This window comes from Corvus hawaiiensis, chromosome Z (genome assembly GCF_020740725.1).
Source record: "Corvus hawaiiensis isolate bCorHaw1 chromosome Z, bCorHaw1.pri.cur, whole genome shotgun sequence".
Classification (NCBI taxonomy): domain Eukaryota; kingdom Metazoa; phylum Chordata; class Aves; order Passeriformes; family Corvidae; genus Corvus; species Corvus hawaiiensis.
Genome location: NC_063255.1, coordinates 47,277,056 through 47,302,993, shown reverse-complemented (window position 1 = coordinate 47,302,993; position 25,938 = coordinate 47,277,056). Strand labels below are relative to the sequence as shown.

General features: G+C 44.6%; 2 protein-coding genes across 12 annotated transcripts in view; one reads left to right on the top strand and one right to left on the bottom strand.

Moving 5' to 3' along the window:
• PALM2AKAP2 (PALM2 and AKAP2 fusion) overlaps positions 1 to 12,177 on the top strand; it is a 271,083-nt gene extending 258,906 nt beyond the window's left edge. For 9 of the 11 annotated variants that reach the window (XM_048292519.1, XM_048292521.1, XM_048292524.1 and 6 more), the window contains 3 exons: positions 516 to 694; positions 3,854 to 3,892; positions 9,972 to 12,177. In XM_048292519.1, coding sequence (XP_048148476.1) covers positions 516 to 694; positions 3,854 to 3,892; positions 9,972 to 10,064 — 311 coding nt within the window. In that variant the 3' untranslated portion in view covers positions 10,065 to 12,177. The remainder of the gene's footprint in view (positions 1 to 515; positions 695 to 3,853; positions 3,893 to 9,971) is intronic. The other 2 variants (XM_048292520.1, XM_048292528.1) reach the window with 1 other exon arrangement.
• A 6,735-nt stretch (positions 12,178 to 18,912) lies between these two features.
• The window catches only part of SNX30 (sorting nexin family member 30), a 67,885-nt gene continuing 60,859 nt past the window's right edge, over positions 18,913 to 25,938 (bottom strand). The window contains exons 8-9 of the mRNA XM_048291139.1: positions 20,823 to 20,908; positions 18,913 to 19,682 (exon numbers count right to left, since the gene is read on the bottom strand). Coding sequence (XP_048147096.1) covers positions 19,631 to 19,682; positions 20,823 to 20,908 — 138 coding nt within the window. The 3' untranslated portion in view covers positions 18,913 to 19,630. The remainder of the gene's footprint in view (positions 19,683 to 20,822; positions 20,909 to 25,938) is intronic.

Below are 25,938 nucleotides of genomic sequence, written 5' to 3'. Positions count from 1 at the left end.
CTGTGCAACCTGCAGGAAACTGCCACAGGGAAGAGCAGCACTGGGGATCACTGCCTTTCTTGCTTAGAAGGCAGATATAAAGCATTGGAAAAAGAGAAGGTTGCTGTGTTTAACAAGACACTTTCTTCGGATGTTTCTTGCATGGTCCCTGTGTGTTGTATTGGCTGAGCCAGAAAAATATCATGTTGCAGTTTTCCAGAATTTTAAAAAAATTTCCAAATCGCAGAAATCTATCCTGTAGAAGGAAACACGGATATTTCAAGCAGGTACTTTTGTAAACAGTGGTGGTTTTATAAAAAGATTTTGTAGTGTTTTGGTGTAGTGGGTTACAGGTAGAGGGAGAGGTTTTTTTAAAGTCCATGACCATCTTGATCTACCAGATTCTTTCATGGACTTCATTCCAAACTGTTTCTTCTTTCAAAACCTGTTGAAAATGCTTCTCCAGCTGTCATCTTTGGTAAACAATTTGTGAGTCCTCAGCTAAGGAAGGGTCATTCTTTTTCATGTCATTGCAGGGAAGATAGAGAAGATCAAGCCTCCTCCATCCCCCACCACGGAAGGCCCTGCCTCACAGTCGGACCCTCCATCCGAGGAGTCTGCAGGAGCTCAGCGACCCAAGAACCTGATGCAGACCCTCATGGAGGATTATGAAACACACAAAACCAAGAGACGAGAAAGGATGGATGACAGCAGTGTAAGTGCAATTCTCCTTCTCCCTTTTTGCTCTGTGGTAGAGACCACAACTCTCAAGAACCAACAGACAACGAGAAAGATTATTTTACTGGAATCTGCTCAGATCACCTTACAAGTGTGTAAGGATTTTAACACATTGTAAAGGGCAGGTGTTCAAAATGGAAGGATGCGGGCCAGTGAAGAGCAAGAATGTGTCACTGCAAATATTAAAGGCAACTCGTATTACATTTCATTTTAGTTAATTATGTTAACTAATAATGAGAGCAGTGGGTAGCTGCCCTGTAATTGGCAGATTCTGTTAGTTCACACATCACCCAAGACCCTCCAATGGGTTATTTTAGTGATGCTTTGAAATTTGTGGATCAAGCATATATTTGCACCTGTGTTTTTAGACCTGCCAAAGTCCCATCCAAGTGTGCTCAGTCTTCAGTGTAAGTTGATAACTTCCCCAGAAACCACCCGTTGTGGAACTGGGCTGGGAGTGTCTCAGAAGTCAACTTCGATCCTTCAACAGCCAGCTTGTTGTGTCCTGCTGGATTTGTTGTCGTTCTTCCACACAAGCAGTAGTAGAGTTTAATTGAATTAAGGTGTTCTTTACTAAAGACACTAATAAGAAGAGCTATGAGTTTTGTAGCTGGAATCAAAATTCAGGAAAATCCCTTTTTCCTAACAGAGCATGAGCTGTTTCTTATTCAGAGTCATTATTACTGTGCAATGAGTGCAGAAGATAGTAAGATACAAGTTCAATGTCAAACTCTTTAAGTGGACACAGTGTTTGCTGAAGCAGCCAAAGTCCTCTAGACACTTCCCAGAGATGTCTGAACAATGACCCTATTGCCAAGGATTCTCCAACAAACTGCTTTCTAGTAACATTCATTAAAGGCATGTTCTCAATAGGCGTGTAGAAGTGAAGGTTTGTAACACGAATACTGCACTAATCTGGCATCTTTTAATCATTACTTGTGAATATTGCACAGTAACAAAAGATACTTAAAATCAGAGGGAATGCACTGTGGAGGGGTCCTGTTGCACTTTTGTTGCCTAACTAAAATGCAGATAGATTCCTGCACACCAGAAACCTTCTGGTCCCTTATTCTACTGAGACCATTGATAAACAAGGTTCCATTGTCCATCACACTCCTACAGCCACATAGGAAGCCAGCTTGTGAACAGGAGCATGTCTTGTTCTGGCAGTGGCCTCTTGGGGCCACATCTTAGGAAGGAGCTACTGTCTGGTTTCCTCTCCCTCCCCAAAGCTCCTAGTGAAACAGGGTGCCCCACCTGCTCTGGTGAGTGCTGTTTCCTGGCATCTCCCCAGAGCATCTCTCCGTGAAGGTGCTCAGAGGCTTGCAGCGCACATAGCACAACTCTCATGATTTTTGCAGAAGCTGAGAGGAACACAAAAAAGTCGGTTATAAAACTCCCACTGTGCAAACCAGCACTGGTCCTCGTGAGTCCCACACTGAGGCCATCAGCCTGCTGGCCGGAAGCTTCAGAGAAGTTGCTCTGCTAATGGGGTGACTCTCAGCTTTTTCTCACTCTGCACTCTTCCTCTACCCTGTGATGAGTGAATGTGACTTGCCTAGCCTGTGAAGTGGTGGCTTGTGGCTGAAATCTTAGATCCTGCTCATTCGCCTGAGCACAGTTCCTCAAGTGCTTGCAGAGCTGCACATGTGCTCCCTAGAAAGCAGACTGGCCACAGTTGCCTGGTCTCTGCTACAGTTTGAAGTGCGCCCTGATGTCCTGACCAGAGTGCTGGTCTGGGCAGTGTCTGACCAAAGGAGGTGTGCTTTGGGTGCTATATCAGCTCTCTGCTGCTGCTAAAGCTGCCCAGGCACTGTCTGCCCAAAGATGCACTGCCAGAGCATTGGTGGCACTCAGACAACCTGTTGGATAGATCCTCTTCTGGCATGAATTTTCAAGGCTTCAGTGAATTTGCGAAGTCCCAGTGCACACCAAACTCCCACAGTGTTGAGGTTTGTTGTCATTCTCCTCTTCTGTAAGCATAAAACCAAACAAGATTTACATTCTTGCTGCTGCCCACCCAAAATCCTATTAGAGGTCTGTGTCCTGCAGAGCCCAGGGAGAATTTCCTCAGATCAGCAGGAGTGTTTTGTTTCTCTTCTCTGGCTTTTTCCGCTCTCCTTTGGTAAACAACTCCTGCCATTGACAAGGGAAAGATAATTTACTAAGAAGTGCTGCACTTGTACCACTGTCAGTTTGAGTGGATATTTTGCAGTCCAGGCTAAGCAATTATTATTTAAAAAACAAATAGCTTTGATTTCTCAGCAGAGAGCATTTGAACAGTGTTCTCAGGAAAAAGGATTTCTGTAACTAAAGAAACAAAAGAGAAAATCGCTGCACTATTTTAAAAAATACATTAAATACAGTGGGAGAGGGAGCATAACTGACAATCAGACAGGCAGCTGCTACTTGGAGCATTACATCCTGAGAGCTGAAAGTGGCTCAGCATTGCTCTTTGTGAGTGAGGGGAACCGGAGACATCCTCAAGTACTGGGAGCAGTCGGGGTGCCTGGCACAGCAGCCTTGGTGTCCTGAATGGAGAGATTTGTGGAAAAGTTTCGTGTCCATGGGAGCTCCCTCTTGCGCTGAGGACACCAGCAGTACTGAACTATAAAGATCCACTTTCTCCCTGCATAAGCCACAACAAAAGACAGGAGGGTGGTTTCAGTAGGACATTTACCCTCTGTAGTCTCTCCTTCAGGCATCACCACCTTCTGTTTTGTGTCTGGCTTCAGTGGCTACAATGTCGCCTCTCTGCTCAAGGCTTGTGGGCTGTGCCTTTCAGAAAGAGAGGACAAACCAAGTGCGTCTTGGAAGAGCGTCACTGCTCAGGAAAGGGGGCAGTTTCTTCCAGAGGATGTGCTATAGTACAGGTTTCAGCAGACGAGTAAAAGAGAAAAAGCTGCAGCAAGGAAATGGGTCAAGCACTGATGGTAAACAAGACTGAGACTGGCCAAGCAACGTCATTAAAATAACACCAAATTGACTTACCTTTCTTTTTTATATGACACTGAGTTGCTTGAAGTCTTATATTTTGGAATGTGCCAGTTCTTGGAATTTCTGTAATTTGTTCTTGTTTCCTAGTTATAACATGCTTGTTCACTGTACTAATACTGGTCTTTTCCCTTTCTACCAGTACACCTGTAAATTACTGTCTAGCAAGGTTATTTCTGAGGTACTTTTCAAGTGCTTGTTTATTTTTGCTTCCTCTTGCATGGTCATTCCAAGTGCATGTTGCTGCAGTTGGCATTTTCATAGTGTGTGCCAGTGCCATTTCAAATCAAAAATGTGTGTGTGTGTGATATTCCCTTATATCTCTCGTAAACAAATACTTGTGTGGCTGTTTTTCTAACCCTTGGATTCTAGTTACAATTTCTGCTGTGGGAGGGGTTGTAATTAAAGGGATGGGAGCTGTTGCCTGGGACTGGAGCATTCCTGAGGTGAGAAATGAGAACTTCTCCTTAATCCCTCTTGGTATTTAGCTGGCAAAGCTAAACCTGGGATCCAAGCATCCTCAGATGCTGAGTGAAACTGCTGTGGCTTTCCTTTGTCTCTGATTACAATGTATTTAATACTATCAAAATCTCTAGTATTTTGTAAAGAAACCTGCACACCAGCCTTTCATCTGTGAAAGAGTCAGATCCAAGTGCACAGCCTCACTCTCCTTCATTTTGTGAACCTTTCCTTGTCCCTGTCTGTTGTGATGTGATGACTGATCACAGTCCCACAACTTAGCATCAGTGTTTGTCTCAGAGTAGAATAAACCCAAATCTGCCAAATAAAGGGTATTTACAGTAACATTTGATATTTTAGCAGAGTAGTAACTTGCACGGTCCTTATCCCCACAAAGCTGGACTTGGCCAAAGGCAGTAATTTTAAGAGCAGGTAGTTTAGCAACGTTTGTTAAGAACAAGGTGCTCAGTAATGTGTATATTTTGAATGCCTGTAATTTCCTCTGCAGATTGTGGCAATGACTGATATTCATTTGTCCAACATCAGCACTTTTTTATAAACCTGAACCTTCAATTTTTTTCCTATTTCATAATATATTTGACCGCATCAGCTACCTCAAGACAAGTACATGAATATTTTCTGACCTGGAGAGTAAAGCAAAGTCAAGTCTATGCCATTTCCTATTTATTAAATAATTTAGAGCGGGTTTTATCGCACTGATATAAGCCAGTGATTGATCTTTGTGTATTTATAGATAGTTAAATCAGTATAAGAGCAGTGTGCTTTCAGAGTCCTGGTTTTAAACACAGGTTGTGCCTTTTCTCCTCCATAATATCAGCACAATAATCTAAGTCAAGATTTATGAACAGCAAGTAGACATCAGAGTGTTAGATGTTGCATGAGAGGCAGTTCAGTGTTTACATGGCCAGGCCATTGTCTTCTGCTGGGAGGAGTTTTGTGTCCACCTTGTGCAATGGTAATGATACAAAGAGTAAGGAGCTGGAAAAGAATGTGTGAATTGGAAGGGGGTTAGAAATAAAAAAGTCTATAGGACCCAGCAATTCCTTATGCAAGTGAAAGTATGTCCTCTGGCTATTTCCCAGTATCCAGCCTCAGACTGAAGAAACCATGTGATTCTCACTGGAAATCTTCAGCTGAAACCAGGCAGGTTGTTTCAGAAGGAACAGCAAGGCTCAAGGCACGATATGCCCCTACTCTCTACTGACCCCCCAGCTGACTCATGTCTCCTCATTACCAGAGCCTTCCAGCATGCGCTCTGGTGCAGGCAGGTGGCTCAGTTTTAATCATCGTTGGCAGCGCTGTACCTGCCCCAGCTGTGCTTGCAGTGGCTTGGGAAGCAGCAAACAGCCCCCCAGCAAGGCACTGTAACTGCTGACGTTCAGCTACTGCAGCAACTGCATCCTGCTTCATTAGGGTAATGTCTTGCATCACTCAGACATCATTCCCAAATTCCTGCAGCCTGTACTAAAAGTACATCCCTCTGCTGTTTAAAGAGACCTGTGTGTGTGCCCCTATATGGATGTTTTTATCCTCAAAGTCTTCTGCTTTTGGCCTTACAGCTAAACATATATTCAAGTGTACAGGACATTAGCTTGAGTTTCCTTAATACCAATCATACTGTAGGAGATAACTGCACGAAGGTGACATTTATGCAACATTAAAGGCTACTGCTGAAAAATTTTGTGTTACAAAACAGAAGATGGAACACACTAGATTTGATGGCATAGGGCACATAGTTTATGTTTTAATACTGACAAGCAGCAATTTAATACTGCCACTGTCTTGTTTCAAGTAAACACATTTTAATCTGAGATACCCAGCTCCTTACTGTGTTTACTAGCAGTCTGGGTATTTAGTAAACAGCATTAAGTAGGTACGGTAAGGAAAGTACCTTCATGCTGGAGAAATAGATGTTTTCTCGGTAGTTCCAGTTTTATTTAAAGCATTTAGTTTATCATTCCTGAGCAGGAACACTCACATCTGCAGGAGCAGGCAGCCTGTTCCCTGCATTTGTGCTTCCATCTCTTTGTGCACACTGGGCTCCATGAATGTGTTTCGTGCAGCAACTTTACTACATGGTACTCACAGATTTTAGACACCCAGACCTTTGCATTGTCTCTTTTGTTTTTTTCTTCTAGTTCTTCCAGATTCAGATGGGAAGAATCAGTAAAACATTGAACCTCAGAAAAATTGTTTCGCTTCCACATCAGTTTTGCTACTACTGTTCAACAAAAATTAGCTTGTACTATATAGTAGTCAGCTTTCTGACTGCTCAAAAAACACCACTACTTCAGTGGTTGTGATAAATATGTTTTGGGCTAAAGCATATATATATATTGCTTTTTATTGTTATCAGTAAGAGATCAATTATTAAATCTGCTAGCTGTGTACTGGAGTTGTTAAATCTGATGGAGGGAAACTGAGGATAGGTTAGTCTCCATCTCTAGAATTGATAGAAAAATTATCCTTACACCTAACAGTGGCAGCTCTCTCAATTTTTTTTTATTTGTTGTTTCAAAATCCTCAAAAAGAAAATGAAATCTGCAAGGAAAGAATCCTCTGCAATTCTTAGTGAGACCTCGAGCTGCAACCACACCATCCAGAAAGAAATTTTCTGCAGAAAGATGAGGAATAGTTCTTACAGCCCTACATATCTTTTGTCTTTCCCTCACACCTACTTCTGCTCTCCAAGTTCTTCCTCTTCTACTACAGCTGGTATTTGAATCACCTCTGCCCAATGAGACATTTTATGTAACACTGCTTTTTCCACTGGTGTGGCCTTACATTAGGACATAGTTCACAAGCTGGAGAAGCCTAGGCTTAAGTGAAGCATCTGCTCCATGATCTTCCTGCCATCTGCAGTTACAGCTCTGGCTGCCTTAGGACACCCTGAGCACCAAGCCTGGCCCTGTGTGCACCCACTGAGCTGATGCAGGGCATTATGAAGCGTTGAGATAGCATTTTTGACCTGCTGTGGAGAGCCTGGGGGTACTGGACTCATTCTGGGTCTAGAGTCAGCCCTGATACCAGCCAAATATATTTTAAAATGGAGATTGTTGGCTATTTTTAGTCAAGCAGCTTCCTGGGTCATGAATTCAATGCTCCATTGAGGAGTCCCAATTCCCCACTCAGTCATTCCAGTTGTGTGCTATAATTATGCCACTGTTTCCTCTAGTGGGTCTAAAATGGTCACAGCCTTGTAAAAACAAGGATTGTTTTAGGTCAAACACTCTTTTCAGTAGATTAGAAGAATAATTCTGGAATAACTATTCAAAGGGATCTTTAGTTTATATTCTGTACCATTTGGTTTTAATACTGAGCTAGACATCACTGCTTGCTTTCCTGCGAAATCCAGGTCCACATTCAATGCCCTCGTACCTCTGATATGAATCTGGATACAGTTTTGCTTGAAGAGCGAGCAGCATTTGTAGAAGTAGACAAACTTTGGGGTAGGTGTGCAGACCAGGGATAAATGGAAGAAACCCTATTGCCATCTTTTAAGACAAATACAAGCTGACTGATCCAAAGCAGGAATCTTCAAAGTTTAAGTGTCCTGAATTTTGCAAGCCATCACCAGAGACCCTCACAACACTGTGATTTCCAGCAAAGAAGCTGCTGACTTCAAACTGTTCTAAGTTACATAAAATCCATTTTCTTTTCAGCCAGCATACTTTTTTGCAGGCCAAATTCCACAGACCTTATTTAAAAACATAGTGGCAGTTTTAGTTTGAAATTTATGATGAATGATGCACTGATACCCACTCCCAGTTTTGCTTCTCCATTGTTCAGTTTGGAGTGTCTTTTCTTGATTCAGGCATTCTGCAGTGGGAGTAACTCCAGTACACAGCTTACAGGCTGATGTCTCAGACCAGCTTTTTCCTACTGATTTTTATTTTTATTTATATTTTATTATTATTATTATTTATTTTTGTTGTTGTTGTTGGGGGGTTTTTTGTTTTAATAAAATGTTAGGTTTGTGAGCACATTTGCCCTCTACTAGGAAAAACGGAAACCACTCAGACCTGGTCCCTCCTTCTGGTGGTTGTTCTGGAAAAAGAGGAGGCATGATTTTGGGCAGAACTTCAGAACAAAATCCCTCTAGTGGACCTGGACTAACTTTGTAGCCATGGTCAGTGCTGAGAAGGAGCTGGAGCTTTCATTAAAATTTGTCTCCATTGGCCAGATTTTGCCTTCAGTTCTTTGGCTTGCTCACAGTCATAGTCAAAAGAAACTAGGACGGCAAAGAAATACTAATGCTGGCAAAACTCCATCCTATCTTCAGCTCCTGAATGGAGGTCTGGAGGTTACAACTGGCATAAATGCAGTAGTGCATTCTCATTCCCATAAGCAAAGTTATGGTGGCCAAAGTTATTTCAGCTGGCAGCTGAGAGCTGATTTTCTGATACTGCCTGTACAAGAGCCTTGTACTGTGTGCTCTTCCGACCACAGCTTGTCACAAGCTGAAAGAAGAATTTCTTTAGTCTTAAATTATTTATTTTTATTCTAGTCAAGGCTTAAGTCCTCACTGCATCTGACTTTCTTCACAGAAGAGTAAAATAGCACCATCCTATCTCAAAAGGTCAGCTACTCTTCTGCAGTTAGGGAGTGTGCAGAGTGGCTTGCAGGAAGCATTACGAACCAGGGATGGCCAGCATTGTTTCAGTGAAGAGTGATGTATTTGTTGTAGGATTTTTTTTAACTGACATAAAAATTTTCAGTTTGCTTCTCTGGGAGGGATGGTTAAAACACACTGATGGCAGTTGACATTGCCAACTCTGTAGTTTCATTGTGGAGCTGTTTGTTCAGTGTTGGTCAGAAAATAACATTGTCATGTGCTTCTGTAAGAAGGCTCCAGACCCCTTTATATCTCACTCTGCTGTGTGGAAAACACCCACAGCCATGCATTATTTGCTGAGGAGTACCTCAGACACACGTCACAGTAACGCCTTTTGGTGTTGTCTCATTTTCTTTTTGACTTTCTCAAAACAGGTCTTAAAATGGTTTCCTACATTTTTAGTTAATTGTTTATGTACATGTGTACAAGTACGTACACAGTGTGTGCATATAGCTGTGTGTATGATGTGTATATGAAATACATTTAAATGTGTCGGGCCCATGTTGAACCAGGCTTTGCAGGCCTTCCTTGTATAAGTCTCGTTTCCCGTATGTGTAGAGTGGTTGCGCTCTACACATACGTGTAGTGGAACACTTCGATAACTGCGCGCAGTAGCTGCAACCCAAAGACCACAAGAAGATGCAGGGGCCAGGGCTGGGGGCCGGCTCTGACTAGTCCTGCCTGAGAGGGTGATGTGCTGCAATAGGTGGCTCTCTGCTCCCTGGGCTTCATGCACAGCTCCAGAGCAGCCTCTGGACAAAGCTGCAGGGTGGCTGCTGGCTCCTGGTACTGAGGGTATGCAGCTGCCCCTACAGAGAGGGCCAAAACCCTGGGATGGGGCAATTGCCGCTGGGCTGGTAGAGGTCAGCTGGGGCTCCCCTGGAGAGAGGTGGATGCTGCCAGACAACTCCTACCACTTCTGTCCTCCCGTGGTGTGGCTTTGCTCCTGTGTGCCGTCCCCCCACTTTCACATCAGTGAGTGCTTCATCGCATGAGTCTTCTTGTTCTGCACAGGGTGCGGCACTGGAGCCCCATGGGGAGGGCTGGCCTGGCTGGTCCCTCCCCACCTGGCTGGTCTCTGCCTGCCTGGGTGCACAGTGCGAGACACCCCGAGGGCAGGATCAGCTGAGTGACATCCTGTGCTTTCCTTTTCTCTCCTGACCAGGTCCTCGAGGCAACCAGGGTGAACCGCAGGAAGAGTGCTCTGGCACTGCGCTGGGAAGCCGGCATTTATGCCAACCGAGAGGAGGACAAATAACCACACTGCAGTGTGAAGACAGCAACCAGGCATGCCAGAACCAAAAAAAAGAGAAAGGAAGAAAGAAAAAAAAAAAGCAAATACAAAAACCCACCATGAAAGCAGCAGCATTTTAGTCCAATATTTATTAAATACACAACAAACTCAATGCACATAGACACAGAAATGATCCAGCTCCTGGCAATCCTAAAACTACAGGAAAACACACCTAGAAAATAGCCCCTTCTTCTTCCCTCCATCTCCCCTCTGAAATAATGCAACGGAGAGGGTGCAGGGGGTGGGAGCCCTTGGGGGTGAGCACAAGGGGGTGGTTTTGCTCACGGACCAGATAGGCTGCAGGCATGTGGCAGGATGTCAGTCGTGGAGGAGTCTGCAGCCAGGGCTCACACTTGTGTTTCTCACTGACTGAATTGCCAGCCCTGCCTTGCCCCTGGGATCACGGTCCCCCAGCAGCTCCTGTCAGAACCTTCTGCAGTTCCTTCACGTCCCACAGCCGCTGCACCAAGACCGTTGGCGTTAATTCGGCGTACTCTTATCCAGCCACGAAACACAAAGATACTGCCCTCTGTTCTATTTCTTTGAGGAGACTGAAGGGTTGGGTTTGGGATTGGGTTGGTTGTTAGGGGAGCGTGGGTTCTGCTCCCCTTCCTAGTAATTTACCTGTTTAAAACAAGAAAAACCCAACAAACAGGGAGGCAGTTACTGCAAATGTACAATCCAGCAAACTCAGTCAAACAGTCCTTGTGTTGCAAACACAAGCCATCACAATTTAGGAGTGGAATAGATGGGGATGAGAGCTAAGCCAAATGGATTACCTTAGCTTTAGGATCCTATATGCTTGCAATATCACCTGAACTCCAGGTTCTCGGAGCATATTTACGCAACAAAGTTTCTAAGTAGAAAATCTGTATTTAGCGGATGACAACTATTTTTTGATGGTGGGGAGGGAAAAGAATGGCATATGTGTAAAATCTTTGAAGATGGATAATTTGAAGTAGAAAGGTAGTGGGAAAGGGATACAAAAAAAAGACATTTAATTTTTAAATGAGGCAATAAATGAACTAAGCCAGACTCTGGCCTAGAAAGAGGTATGAAATAAAGAAGAAAGGTAGTTATGTCTTCAACTATATTTATACAACGTAAAAAGGCTTTGAAGTAGAGTGCTTTGTGGAAGTCTTCACGTTTCCAGGCAACAAAAAAGCTAAAGGGCATAATGAGTTGGAAGGAATGAGCGAGGAAGAGCAGACAAGGGAAGAAAATATTATTTTAGCCATTCAGCCAGTGTTTTCAGCGCTACAAGCAAACCATAGAGCCTTTAGTTATTGCTTAGGCTTGGGATCAGCAGTGAAGGATTAGTGTGGATGTGTGTGCGTGTGTGTGTGTGTGTGAGGGTGAGTGCATGAGGCTGGCATACCAGAAAGTGTATGGCAGTGCGTGTACTGAATATTTTCTCCACAGCTGTTTACCAGCTATAGGGGTGAGTGCTATTTTTTTTTTTTTTCCGAAAGGGGATATAAAAATAAGGCACTGAGTTAATGCAGTATTTGTGATATTAAAATTTGACCCAACATGGTATTTGCATGAGTCACAATTGCAAAGTATTGACCAGTTTTGTAAGCTGACGATTAGGAAAAGAAATGTGGTATTTATTCTTGTGCTTTGTATTTGTATGTAGTATAGAGGCTGCGGGTTTACTCTTTCTTATCACCAAGCAATACAGTAGGAGTATTTTACAGCTGAGAACCATAATTTCTGGACTAGAAACCAACAAGTTTGGGAGGTGACAGGAAAAAGACACCAAGCCTTTTTTCTATAAAAAATATTCCGTCTTTTTTATAATCAATTTTTATTTTGACATCTTTTAAAAAAATCATCAGCCAGGATACTATGTCCTCCCTAAGCCTTTCCTTGGTTTCATGACCTGCTGTGCTGTTTTATCCTGAAACAGTAAGCTCATTTAAAATGAGTACCGATACTGTGAACATACTTCTGGTGCTTTTCTTAAACAAACACAGAGCTTGCAACCAAATTACTCACTACCACCACCCTTCAGTTCCTCCAGCATGTGATTTCTGTCCATGGACACTTACAGTTTTGAGGCTTATTTTCAGGGAATTGTAAACATACATTTATATATACCCATTGACTCAGTTCTGTCAAGTTTCTCCAGAAGTGCTATTGAACTGGAGAAAACCCTGCTGAACCGAGAGCTCACTGTGATGAGGGCAGCGAGCTTATCTCAAGGAGGCACCATGGGGAGGCTCCATGCCTGTGAAGGAATTACATATCTGATGAAGTGGACCTGTTTTTCTGGCATGGTAGTCAAGGTGAACTGTGATTCATGTCTCTAGGGGGGTTGTTACCGTTCGACTGTGGGAAAAGCACCAGCACCAGTGCAGCACTAGTGAGACCATATGTCATGTAGCTGCAGCTGTGAGCTCCACGCATCTGTGTCAAGAAGATTCCTGGCCTTTGGGGAGAGCTTAAGAGAGACTAGGAAAAACAAGTTTTCTGAGAAGAGGAGATGGCCTCTGTACTTGGGGTGTGGTAGTCTTGCATTAAATGGCACTCTTCAGAGTTTCCCCCAGTATTTGCTCCTGAAAGCTGGGTCGGCCCTGGACTGCCTTCCCAGGAACTTGCATCTTTATTTCCTTTAGCCTGTAGGCCTGTTTTTCCCTCCAGCTTCCTCACTGGAAGCCAGTGACAATAACGACCCATCATAACACATTTTCATGCTTTGTTCTCTGTGATAGAAACATTTGCTTTCAGCCCCTGCCACAAAAGTATTTCAGTGCAGGACAGACAGACTTTTCACCCAGCAGAGTTTTTCTCTTCCAGAAATTATGGACACTTATAGTCAGCAGCACATTCAGTGCTGTGGTAACAAGAGTGAGATGCAGTTTACTTGCCTCTGTTATTTCATTTGCATGCTACCAAGCTTAGGTGTTTATAAGTATATGCCAGTAATACATATCTATCTATATATGACTATATCAAATGCAACAAAAGAGCACTATTGCAGAGTTAACTTTGTCTCCACAAAAGAAATGCTCAGATCCTTTCCCGTGGCAAAGACTGGTTTTAATGAAACTGTGTATTGAGAAATAGTTAAGCATTAGCATTTGTGATTATAATTGGTTTGGGGTTACAGTGCAGGTTTTCTGAAAAATTTATTTTTAAAGCTGCCAATTTGGACTTCATCTTGCTCTGTACTGACATTTCTGAGGGAAAACAGAGTAGTATTGACATGTTTGGCAACCAAAAGGCAGCATCTTTGTCATGATTTATCAACCAGTTTCAACAATACCTGGCTTTCTGTATGTTAACCACTTAAATGTTATCCTGCTTCTGTTTTATAGTGACTGTGAGGCCTACAATGCAAGTATATAATTATTTTCTCATTAAAACAGAAACCTGTGTTGTGTTTCTATAAATCTGCCTCTTTCTTTGTGTTATTGCAGGAAGGTGTGCCCCTGAAAGCTGCATGTGGCTGGAAGAGGGTGCCCTGTGTCCCACCTCCCATGGCAGTCAGTCAGTCTCTTCCCGTGGTTCTTCACTCGGTGTCGCTCTGTTTGTCTAGAGATGGGAGAGGTCTTTCTCCACACAGTGGTGTCAGTTGCGGGAACAAGAGCATCCCTGCATATTTCTTTCCCATTATCATGCTTATGGAGGTTGGCAGAGGCCAAATCTGCTTTATGATGAATCTCATGACCTTTCTTTCCTTGCTTCCTCCACACCTTCAGGAACCCCACAGTCCTGCCTGGCAGAGCACACCCTTTCAAATGTGTCCATTTATCACACACCTGGCTGCAGCAACCAGCTGCTTGCCCATTGCCCCTCACTCCCCCTTCATGGACAGCCGGACTGGGGGAGATCCCATCCCTCACCCCTGTTAGGAAGCTGGTGCCAACTTTTCCCTGCGAGAGCTGGGAGGTGCTGGAGTGCTGGGTGCACCTCAGAAGGGCCACAGGGACTTGTTGGGATCTAGCCAGCTTCATGCCAGCCTCTGCCCCTCCCTGTGCTGGGAATAGTCAGGTATTTAATTGCAACCCTCGCATGGGAAGCAGCAGAGGACACTGGTGATTTTGGTGGGAGTGGCGAGGGACAAGTGCTGCCTTTAGTGCTCTCCATAACACCAGCCCTCCTCTGCTTGTGCAGATAGTGTAAGAACTACCTATGGAGAAAATGAGATGTGGGTTTACTTTCCAGTTAGGAAATACTACTGGAAGTCAAGAAATGGGCTAGAGAACAAGCTTGAAAATTTATCCATCAATTCCAGTCTTTGCAAAAAAAAAAAAAGTGTTGCTGTCTTCTCAACACAGGAGAGGCTTTCTGTCTTCCTCTGCCTTGCCTTGCTCTGTGCCAGGAAGGATGATATATTGGACTTAGTGGCACACAGTGGGAAAAGGAACTCCTAGGCATCATCTTTGGATTTTATGTGAATTAAAAGTGAAAACTGGACTCTTGCAAGGGAACATTTAGACATTGAAAAGTAATTCAATTACACCAGTGGGTGGCAGCAGGTCGGGAATTTTGCAGTTCTGCTGTTATCAGCTGTTGTTACCTCTTTCATAACACATTGAGGACATTTAAAGTCCCTGTCACCCCACTGCATAGTTGAAATGGCATGTATCAAACTTGAGAGTGTTTTTTACCATGTAGGTGAGTACTATAAAATAGCATTTTATCAATAATTTCTGCCGTAGCCCCATAGGTGAAGATACTGTACCTCATTTAGTTTCAGGTGGCTTTAAGAGGCCCCAGCACAATGGGAAAGCAAATGGAGAGGCAAAGGATCTCCTCTGCAGAGACAGGTTTGATGAAACCGCATTAAAAGGAGAGAGAGCATTCAATACAGTGTTTCCAGTTGAGAGTGGGCACAGGAGATTAGAACACCTTACAAACAGGAATCTGTAGTGTAAGGAAACCAAGTCAGAGCACCACAAGCTGTAGCAGGCTGGAGGGACACGGCTAGGTTGGGCCAGAACTACAAATATAAGCATGAACTTTAAGCACTAAAGACTTTCAGTTATGTTCTAGTTGCTGAACTGACTGAGGTGGGCAGTGCCGGAAACTATGAGCAGTGTGTGTGTCCAGCCCTCCACTCTTTCCCAGGTCAAAGGCTGACCAGCATCCCAGTTTTTCACATGACTCAAGACTGAGGGCCAAGGGCTATCCTGTCACTTAAGCAATAGCATGGGGGGGGACACAAGCAAAACAAAAATACTAGACAACAAACAACCTAAGCAGCAGCAGAAAAATAACCAGAATACCATCCAAACCTCATGGTCTGCTGCTAGCTCTGGCTGAGCACTGACTAATTGGCATCTTAACCCACTACTTTATCAATGGGGTCTTCGGGAAGAGAGCTTTTGCAGTAAACAAAACATGGCAAGCAGTGTGAGAGCTCCTGCTCCGTTCCAGGCATGTGTCAGCCCTGCGGTGAATTGAGGGTGGTGTGCCACCAGGAGCTGGAAATTATTCAGGCCTTGTTCCAATCTAGAGTGTGGGAGCAGTGGCAAGAAAAATCGATGAAGGAAGAAAAATGTGCAAAGCTCCCTTGTCGCATTCTCTGTTGCTGCGGACGGCATGGGGAGCTTTGCATGGTGGGGATTTGTGTGGCAGCAGTGACATCTGCAGGGCGGATTGCACTGACCGTGGTAAGTCCAAGGATGGCCCCTGGAAGCCAGATGCTGGGAGCAGCCAGTACGTGGGAGGGACATGGTGATGGGTGCCTCACTGCGGTAGCACCCCTTTCACAGGAAGCCCTCCTGCGGCCAGAGAAGGATCAGGGAGAGAGCCTTGCCACATCTCACAAGCTTCCCGTGGGGAGACAGTTGGGATGGGGACCCAGAAAAAGCTGATGTGCTCAGCATGCATACCCAGGGCCCTGGTCATGCCCCTTCCTATAGGAGGTCCTGGAAGTAATCACAGGCTCGGTGTTGCCTTGGCAGGCAGCTTGTTGCAGGAGCGTGGCTGGACACACAGAACACTTGGCAGGGGGCCCTACTGCACTGAACTCCTGCTGTGGGGACTGTTGCTGGCTGAGGCGGATTCAGAGAGCAGGGGGCAGGAGCAGGAGGCTGGAAACTGCTTCACAAAATGGGGAGGATTTCATACTGCAGCAGACAGACCAGGGCCATGCTATCCGCACTGGGGTGACACTGACAACAAGAGGCTGTGGCTCCGAGTGAGCCAGGATGCTTATGTACCAATGACCCCCACAAGTACTTCTTCCTCTTGTAGTACGTGAGAAACCTGAACTCTCTCGGCCTCATATGAATATGAGCATCAAGTCCTCAAGCTGTAACTGAAATATAAGAAACCAGGAAAATGTTAGCAAAAACACGCGGATATTGAAATAACCTTGGTGAAACAGCTCTCCCCAGGACTCACATCAGGCTTCCAAAGTGTTTCAGGCAACAATGTTGCACTGTTCAAAAGTGTTGCAATCATTAGAAAAGAGGAAAGAGGTCTTTGCAAGGCGTTATCTCCATGGAGAAAGGTGGAGTTTCCAGATGCACAAAGAGAATTGACTTGCTGGACAGCTTTGTAACCCCCACAGTGTGTGGAGGTGGCAGGAAGTATTCAGCCCTATTTAATTGGAGTGAAAGGAGGAAGATGCTAAAGTAAGGCACTTGCTCACTCTCTGAGAAGGCTTGTTTGCTTCTAGGAGCATGGGGTACAGCACCAGCCCAAGGTGGACCCAGAGTTTCACAGTATTACTCTTTCCTGTTCCGTGCCCTCTCCTTGCCTTCTGCTGTTCCCTTCTGGTTACCACATGATGGTACTGACACCCAAAACATGGCTGGTTTTGGGCACCAAGACTAGATGGTTTCCACGGGCACAGATGTGTCTCACCTTCCCTCCACTGAGCCTCCTCACTGACCACCACTGCAAAGCCCCATCAGCTTCCAGACAGACTCCCTCCCAGGCCCGTTTCCTCTCCAGGTATTTCACTGGATTTATACTTCTTTGCCAAATCATCCCATTATCTATCCCATGGAAGATGGATAAACTGAGAACCATGAGATAAACCTTAAATGGACTAAATTCAAATGTACCAAAGCACTTGGATACCTATATACCTCTAAGGACCTTGCTCTTTGAGGGCTACACAGCACTAAACTCAGCTGGAAGCTCATGGACTGAGCTTGTGCCAATATACTATATTGGATGTGAATATATTAGTGGGGCTGACTTGAAAGAATGTTAGGGGAGAGCCATGTGAAACAAAAACCTCTCAGGGTTGCATTACTCATGCCGAAAGGGCATGATTTCAGCTTTTATTTAATGCTGTGTTTGAGGAAAACAATTGCTGAACGGAAGGCAGACAGAGCTTGCATGTGGTGCAGAGGGTGGTTTTCAAAGAAGAAGTTAGTTTCAAGTTGTGGATTTGATGTATAAAGAAAGTGAGGATTAGTAAGGCAGGTCAGAACAGAGTGGTATAAACAATGGAAAACAGAAAGATAAATAGGGGAAGATGTTCTTGATGGGAATTTTTCATGGAGGGAGCCATTTCTGAAGCCAGCTGAAAGCATGATCAGGCAATGTTTGAGCAGATGTGGAAAGTATATGGCAAAAAGCGTATTTACTTAAACTCTCTGGAAACCACATAAAAACCTCTTCCAGTTACAGCATGAGTCTTACCTGCTGCCAGGACTGGACTGCTGTGGTACAGGACAAGATTCAGCTCAGCTGTCCTTCTTGGGCACTGTTTGCTGGGTCAGTCTTCAGCAGAAGGGAATTAGGAAATAGCTGAATGATATCATTGTTCATGAACCTCATAATTTATTGACATGAGAACTCTTTGAGTTTATAAATTAAAAGGTATGTCAGTACAGTCTGTCTAAGCTTTGCAGAGTGTTTCCAAGGAATTTATTATCAAGATGCTCAAACACTAAAGGATCAAAACAGCATTTTAGTACCCCAGCGGGCTTTGTTTTTCAAATCTTGCTTAATCTCTTGTTCCCTTCCTGTATAGAAATATTAAATCAGTGTGATTTTAAAATGTCAGGAGCTCAGTTTGTTCTCCAGGCATCTTCCTGCTTTGCCCGAGGCTGCCCTGGTTATGTGTCCTTGCAGAGGGTGCCTTAAAGCTCATGGCCAGGCATGACTTGCTAGCTGCTAATAGTTCCCACTGGCATCTTGGAGGTGACCGCCAACTTAAAATCCCTGAAAATGACAGCTACTTACCCTTGGAAAGTGGGGGTGTGGAAGTGCATCATACATGGCAGTGAGAGGCTCTTCCGGTTTGGCCAAATCTAGAAATACATCCTCTGATAGAAGGCAGGCTACAACCCTCCCTCCCCCCCCAGGTTCGGGAAAAAATAAATTTTCCTCGAAGGAAAGTGGAAGAGATAAAAACTATTTATTTAACAACCACACAGGAAAAGGATAATGATGCTAAATAATAAAACCTCTTGCTCTGCTGAGAGAAACCTGGGAAAATTTCAGAGTCCTTCCGTAGATCTCTCTCTCCCCCTCCTTGGAGCTGGGACGGGGTGGTGGGCCCACCTCCAGGGCCAAGGCCTCGGTGGAAATTCCTCCCGATGTATTCTGATGTTGAAACAGTCCAGCAGAGGAAAAAAGGAAAAACCAAAGTCCCAGGAAAAACAAACATTCAACTCTCTCTCTCTCTCTGGAGAAAGAGAAAGGAGCTGAAAAACTGGCCGAAAGCAAGCCGGGTGCCTTCCCCACTCTCGCTCTCCTGCCACAGCTGAAAAAAAAGTCTCTGCCTCTGTGTGACCTTGAACAAGCTGCAAACTGTTTTGAAGAAGTTTTGCTCGGGTTTTCCTCCCCCCTCTCAGGCTCAGTTTAAAGGCACAGGAAGGCACAAAATGAATTTCTGGGCATGGGGCAGCGATAGGGGATACACATCACAAAGTCACCCCAAGACAGAGGTGTGATCCCACATCACCCACACAAGGCCCTGGCCCTGTGGCAGGAAAGCAGCCTCACCTGCAGCAGAGCAAGAACAGCACGGTCCTCTGGAGGGAAGAGCGTGCACTTGACACAACCCTCAACTGTGTCCTGTTGGTCTTCAGCAAACAAGAGTGTCTCAGGTCCTGCAATGACTCGTGTTAGCAGTCTGTCAGGAGGTGAGTGTAGCTCGCAGTCCTCCTTTCAAGAGCATCACTGGTTCTCGGCTGCTGACCAAGGTACAAAGCCATGCTGAAATGGGTAAAGTGGCTGGGAGATGTCTCCTGATTGCCCACATTCTGTTTAAGCAGGAGCTTTGAAACCATTGCCCAGAAATGCAGAGGTGATAGTGGGAAGAAGCAGTGCTGCTCTCAACCACTTCAGCACAATGGGGCGTAAAAGCAAAGCTTTAGTTCAGCAAAGCCTTGAATATTCCAGAATGCTGGAATGAAACGGCAAGGAAATAGCAAACACCAGTAACAGCCACTGTCTTGCCACACAGTTTAAAATTTACATTTGTGCATGTATGTGTATTTATATTTATCTGTGCTTGTTAGACACTGAAGAAATGCAGCCTGTAAAAAAGTTAGCAGCAGCAATATTGCTGGAAAGCTGCCTGGACTTTCTTGCTTCCCTAGGGCCCTTTACCCAACGCCCCTCTTCAACTCCAAAATTTCCTGCAGATGCAACAGGATCCTTCAAAGAAAGGAGAAGAAATGCAGCATTTAAGTCCCTTAAATGTCTTTTTCAATGTCTTTTTATACATGTACTGGAGCCCTAAGAACACAGAGAATCTGCCAAGGCTGTTCATTCACTAGCTGCCTGGGAGGGTGCTAGTTAACATTCTCCAAAGCAGTATGCACCGTCTAAATGAGCTTTCTCCAGAGCCTGGAGCTTTCTCCTGGAGCACTTTGATGCAGAGCTGTGGGCCTGGGGAACTCCAGACACATCTTCCCTGTGTTTTGAGTGGAGGTGACACCTCTGCATGGGTAGCAGAGCCTCAGCAGCATTTGCTGCTTTCCGAGTAAGGCTTCTCCAGCACCAGGACTGCAGCTTGGCCGCCCAGCCACAATTCTGCTCTCTTGTCTGAAGATTACACCACTGATGCCATTTTTTCACTGGTGCCCTGAATCAAAATGGGTAGGGACATGCTCCCCCACAGCCTCCCAGCCACCCTCATGGAGGATGCTGGTGCCTTTCCCTTCTGTCCCAGGGACCTCTCCACCCTGCCAGCTCAAAACAAGCTGGATAATTAGCCAGGTGTGGCTGCAGCACATGTTATAAACAGGATTATCCATATTATTTGCTGTGCCTTGTTGCACAAGTTGTCTGGAAATCCTCATCTGGCATTGGAGTCTGTTTGCAGTGAGACAGTGATAGGCACTGCCCCGCAACCTTGTAGCCCAAAACCACCTCTGGGTGGGCTCTGCAGCCACCACCACCTGTGCTGAGGGGCTTGCGAGTAGCCCACAGAGGATCAGATGGTGCTCTGTAACCAAGGAGAGCTTGTTATTGAGTTTCCTATGGTTTTAATTTCTGAGCTGCAGAGGCTGAGTAAACACCCCCCACTTGAAGAGCTCCCATATGGATGAAAGGGTGGTAAGGCTTAGAAATGTCACTGAGTGTGCGGCAGTACCTGCAGCTTTTGGGTTGTGTATGCCACTTTTTGGTTTTTGCTTTTTCTTTTTGATGAACGACTGTGACAAATGACAGGATGTTCTGAATAAAATAGCATCGAAAATTTAAACCTCAAAATGACTAAAACCATAGCCAATTTCTGTGCCCAGGACCCAGCCCAGGAGAGTAAACAGACAGAGGTTGTGAGGAGTGAGTTACCATCTGCTTGCTCTGGGATCTCTGAATATCTGGGATATCACTGAGGGCTTACTGCAGGTGATGGCTTCAGCATTATCTTCATGTGCCTGAAAAACAGAAATTTAACCAGGCAAAGAGCTAACTTGAGATCTGTCATGTGACACCAGGCAAAGGTGTCTCCAGAAGATATAAAGAAATATTTTACCTTCCCTGAAATATATTTTACCCCTCTCCTGAAAAAGCACTATGCCTTACGGAAAGCATAAATGCAGAGCCTGTATCTTTATGCATTTATGATGCTTTTGATGGTTTCCACCTCTCAGCCAGGAAAATGGGGTGGATTCTTCCCTTTTGTCTCCACTGTCCTGATGTCCTCTGCCAGCTACTCTTCTTACTTCTTGCCGAGTCTCAGGTTATGGAGAGATAAACATTTCTTCTAATTGTACCTGGCTAGGGCTGAGTTACTTAGCTAAGGTCCAATCAGACCAGAAAAATCAGCACTCTCCTTTCCCCTTTCCTTTCCTTTCCTTTCCTTTCCTTTCCTTTCCTTTCCTTTCCTTTCCTTCCCTTCCCTTCCCTTCCCTTCCCTTCCCTTCCCTTCCCTTCCCTTCCCTTCCCTTCCCTTCCCTTCCCTTCCCTTCCCTTCCCTTCCCTTCCCTTCCCTTCCCTTCCCTTCCCTTCCCTTCCCTTCCCTTCCCTTCCCTTCCCTTCCCTTCCCTTCCCTTCCCTTCCCTTCCCTTTCCTCCCTTCACTCCTAAGGATAGGTGATTTACTATTTCTTTCTCCTCCTTTATTCTGCCGTATTATTCTTTACATTATGCTCTGTTTATTATCTTCCTCTAATTCATGTTGACACTTACCACCCAGATCCTCTCCAAATTTATAAATCCCAAGTCAAATTCGACAAAGATTTTATTCACCCTTAATGTTTTTTGCAAACATTGTTATTTAAATGTTTTTGTAGGCTTTTTGGTACCAATTCACCATTGCCAAAAGTCTTCCAGACCCAAACAAAAAAAAAGTAGACCAGCAAAATTATTTCGAAATGGCTTTGGAGAGCACTTAGGATGAGGAAAGCAGTTTTTGGGTTTGAATCAAGTTTTTATACATTAATGTTTGTAGTTCATTCAGTAGCGAAATCTTTTAATAATCATGCTTTTGCTATAGCTGTTTCATTTTTCCAGACTATCCACTTTTATACAACATAGGATTGCTTAAGCTGTAGTGCTAGGATAGTTTATTTCATTCCATTTGTCAAGGCCATTGCTGCCTGCACACTCTTAAACTTTGCAGTGCTTCTGTTCCAAACACATATATACCTTGGCAACAATTTTTAAAAAGACATGAATATAAATGAAAAGGAGGATGGGCACACAAACTAAAAATTTTGTTTAGTGCAAGGATTATATGGGGCTTATCTAAGAGCAACGGCAGGATTTGTTCTGTGGTCCAGCGGATCAGGCAGACATCAGGTACTGCAAGAAGCCTTTTTTCCTGCTTCCATGGAGAGGATTAATGTTAAGGCATACAGTTAGCTGTCAGAACTATTAATTGCCCAAGTTCCTCAAGCTGAAGGGAAAAAAGTCAACTCAGCAAAAAGCATCTGTCAAAGAATGGTGTATTTTTGTTTTCAGCAGGGAATAGGCCCACAGGAGACTCCAAGAAGGTAAGCAGAAAATTCTGAATGGAGAAAAATAGAGAAAACCATGATGACTGGCAGTACAAGCAAGGAAATGTGTAGGTGTCTGGTGCTGCTTGGTCAGCCAGCGACCGTCCTGAAGGACAACTGGACAGTGCTGCCATTCCCAGCCCCTTGCTGCTCTCCTGTGTTGTTCTCAAAGTGGTGGTGAAGCGGCAGAGAGTGCCAGCCTTTACCAAAGGAGGGCTGGCAGGTCTCCCTACCCTTGTGGGGGGTCACCCCTCCCCACCATGCTTCCCGGCAGTGGACCCCATGAGGTCTCTCCATAGAGCAAATCCCCTCTCCAGCTTTTTCATGGCCTGCACACCACCCTGGACTTTGCTCATGAGTAGCAGCAGGTGAGGCCTCAAGGCACGGGGCAAAAGGCACCCATGTGCTCCCAATGCCTGTGGCCTGTGCGTCCTTTTCCTCCCAGGAGAAGCAGAGGAGAGCAGATGTCTCCATAGATGATCCCAACATGTCTGATGGTGCTGCAACTCCCAAGTGCCAGACTGCTGGCCCAGAGGTCTCGGTGCCTGAGGCACCTCCAGGTGCACCTATAAGGGCATGGGCCTGTATTTTATTACAGTGATGGTGCACTTACCACCTGTTGTGCCACAGACACTGGCACCAGCCCTGTGAGTTCCCAAACAACCTTGATGTTGTTTCTCAGAGCCACAAAACAAGGCTGCTAAGTGGCTTTTTACATTGTCCAGGCATTAGCTTCCACCATCAGTGGCTCTGGATCCAAGACAACTGCCCTTGACTAGGATGCCACATCCCTGTGGCAATGCTTTGGTCACTTATGATGAAGTATTTTCCAAAGGAAAATCGGCCATCACTAAGACAGATGCTTCTCCCCAGTGTTTTCAATCAGCTCTCCCTCTCCCTGGGGCTGTGATGGGGCTGCAGCTCCATCCAGGCTCAGACCCACGCACTTTACAGTTCTTAGTCATGTTTCCTCACTTTGCCACTGCCACAAAGCCACAGTGTGCAAGAAGATGATCTGCACACACCAAGTAACCATCCAGAGGAGGAGTTACAGAGCCAATTTACCACCTTGGAGGCGAAATGCCTTGCCAGAAGGGGATTGTAAATCACAGATCTCATTAGCAGGCTTAGAGAGGAGGAAGATGAAGGGGGCTTACTTGCCCACATTGGATTGCAGTCCAGGATGTCAAAAGGACCTTTTCAGACAAGGAATGCTGAAGACAAAGTTCCAGAATGCTGGTACTTGCCTAGCCCAGGTCCCTCAGCATACTGAATTCCCTACAGCAACTCTGTTCAGAAAGAAAAAGGGATGTAACTGTCCTAAATGGAAAAGAAACATAAATAGAAACAGCAGTACTGCACATGAAGGCAAAACATCACCACAGGGAAACATCAAACACCTCTGGTTTGGCCAGGCTGAAAAACATTGAAGAGTTGGTAAAACCTGTTCTGACCCTGCCTCTATGGGCCTCCAGATAAGACCACTCTGGAGGGAAATTCCCTGAAACAATGTGTTCATTTTCCAGCAGGCTACACCATTGCATTTTTGTTATTAAGACAGTCTCTGATTCTGTAGGTACATTTTTCTTAAATGTCAAGGGCCACTCTCTTAAGGCTCCATTACATTTATGCTGCATTAACGTGTTTTAAAACAGATGCAAATGTCCCTATAAATATCAGTAATATAAGAATAGAGCCCTCTGAAAAATTACTAGATAATAGGAATTTTGAAGACTTTGTGGCATCAAATGAATATGGGATTTGTGAAAATTGCTTTTCAGTGGTAAATATTTTGGAGCCTGAGCTAAACTCTTACTTTAGCACTTACTGCTTTGCAATTACTGACATGGAAAAATATCCTTCCACTTGAACTAGTTCTAAAAAGTAGATTTAATGTGAGTGACCACACAGAATAGCCTGGAAATATAGATGTAATTCATGAGATCACTAGTAACATTTAGCACAGTTCATTATCTGTCTAGGCCTGAACAGTGTTGGCTGAATAAGCCAAGCAGTCTGTATATGCAATCAAGTGTAGAGCAAAAATACGCTTCCAGTAGGAGTTGAGCATATCTGCAGTGTCTTGAGCACACTGACTGTAACATACCTCTGCACTCCAATTTAATTCCTTTGCACCAGACCCCACGTCCCACACTGAAGCTTGAATGAAACAAGTAATTTATCTCTCCTTGTAATTCTGGTGGGAGACACAAGGCTTCCTGGGTGAAGCAAAATGTGGCCATTTCTTTGGTTGCATTTGTTGCTTAAACTGGTCACAGGCTTATCCTTTGGGGTTTTCAGTAAGGCTGTCTGGAATTTCCATCCTCTGAAAATATTTCAGGGTTTGCTGAAAAAAAATTGTCCCAGTTGTCCATAAAACCTGAAGAACCTAGACACCTTTTTCAGCTAATCTGGGGAAAAGGAAAAAAAGACAACTGTTGGAACAACACACATAATTTACAGCTGGCTAAGAGTCCTTTGGTCTAACAAAAAAACAAATTCTCTGATGAAAATGAAATTTTCTAGAGCAAATCATTCTAGCAGGCAATTCCCCACTCCTTTCCCTGTTAGATATTGGGTCTTTCTTCCTTTAATCAAAATACAAGCCAAAAATTATTGCACAACCAAACAGAGTGAAAAAAAAGACTCTTGAGCCATGGCATTGAGTAAATGTCACCTGAATCAACGAAGAGTCCAACAGATGGAGGTTTTAACATTGCTTTTCCAAATTAATCATTAATTTACTTTTTAAAGTAATGACCATAAATCTTCTTAGAACAGATTGTTATTCTGCCTGTTATGATTCATTAAACCAGTACAAAATGAGATCATTTAAGATAGCATTTTTGAGACTGCCCAATATCCTCCAAGCACTTCCTGCAGCTGGGACTGCAAGCATTGTCCTTGGAGCTGGCAGCCTGCTTCCACCATGTCCTGGTCCAAGAGCTTCTTGTGCCTCTGGCTAGCAGCACTGCCATGCCCACGGGGCCCTCCTTGAGTGGGTTGTTTCACCTGCCCCTTGGGCAGCAGCAAAATTGGAAGCTGACTTCAAGCTACAAAGCTTGAGAGTCTGTGGCAATAAGCACCTGCAGAGATGCACAGCCATCTCCCCCAGGAGCTAGGGCTGGAAAACTCTTCTCCAGAGGCGGACTCTCACCCACCTCTGCCTGCAGCTGAACTGGCTGATTACTGGGACACAGCAGTCACTGATGCCTTTGGATGAACTGGGACTTCTCTCAACTGCTTGGAAATTCCCACACTGTAAAGCCAAGGGATGCAGCAAGCAGAGTGGCAGCCATAGGAGACAGGCTACCAAAAATAGAACTTTTCCCTTTTAATTTCTCTTTGGTGTAATTTCCGGACTGCATTATTGAAACAACAATGACATAAGGGGCATGATGCAGCAACAGGGAAAACAGGAGCAAGAAAAAGCAAAAGAGTCAATGACATATTTGTGTACACAAAAGA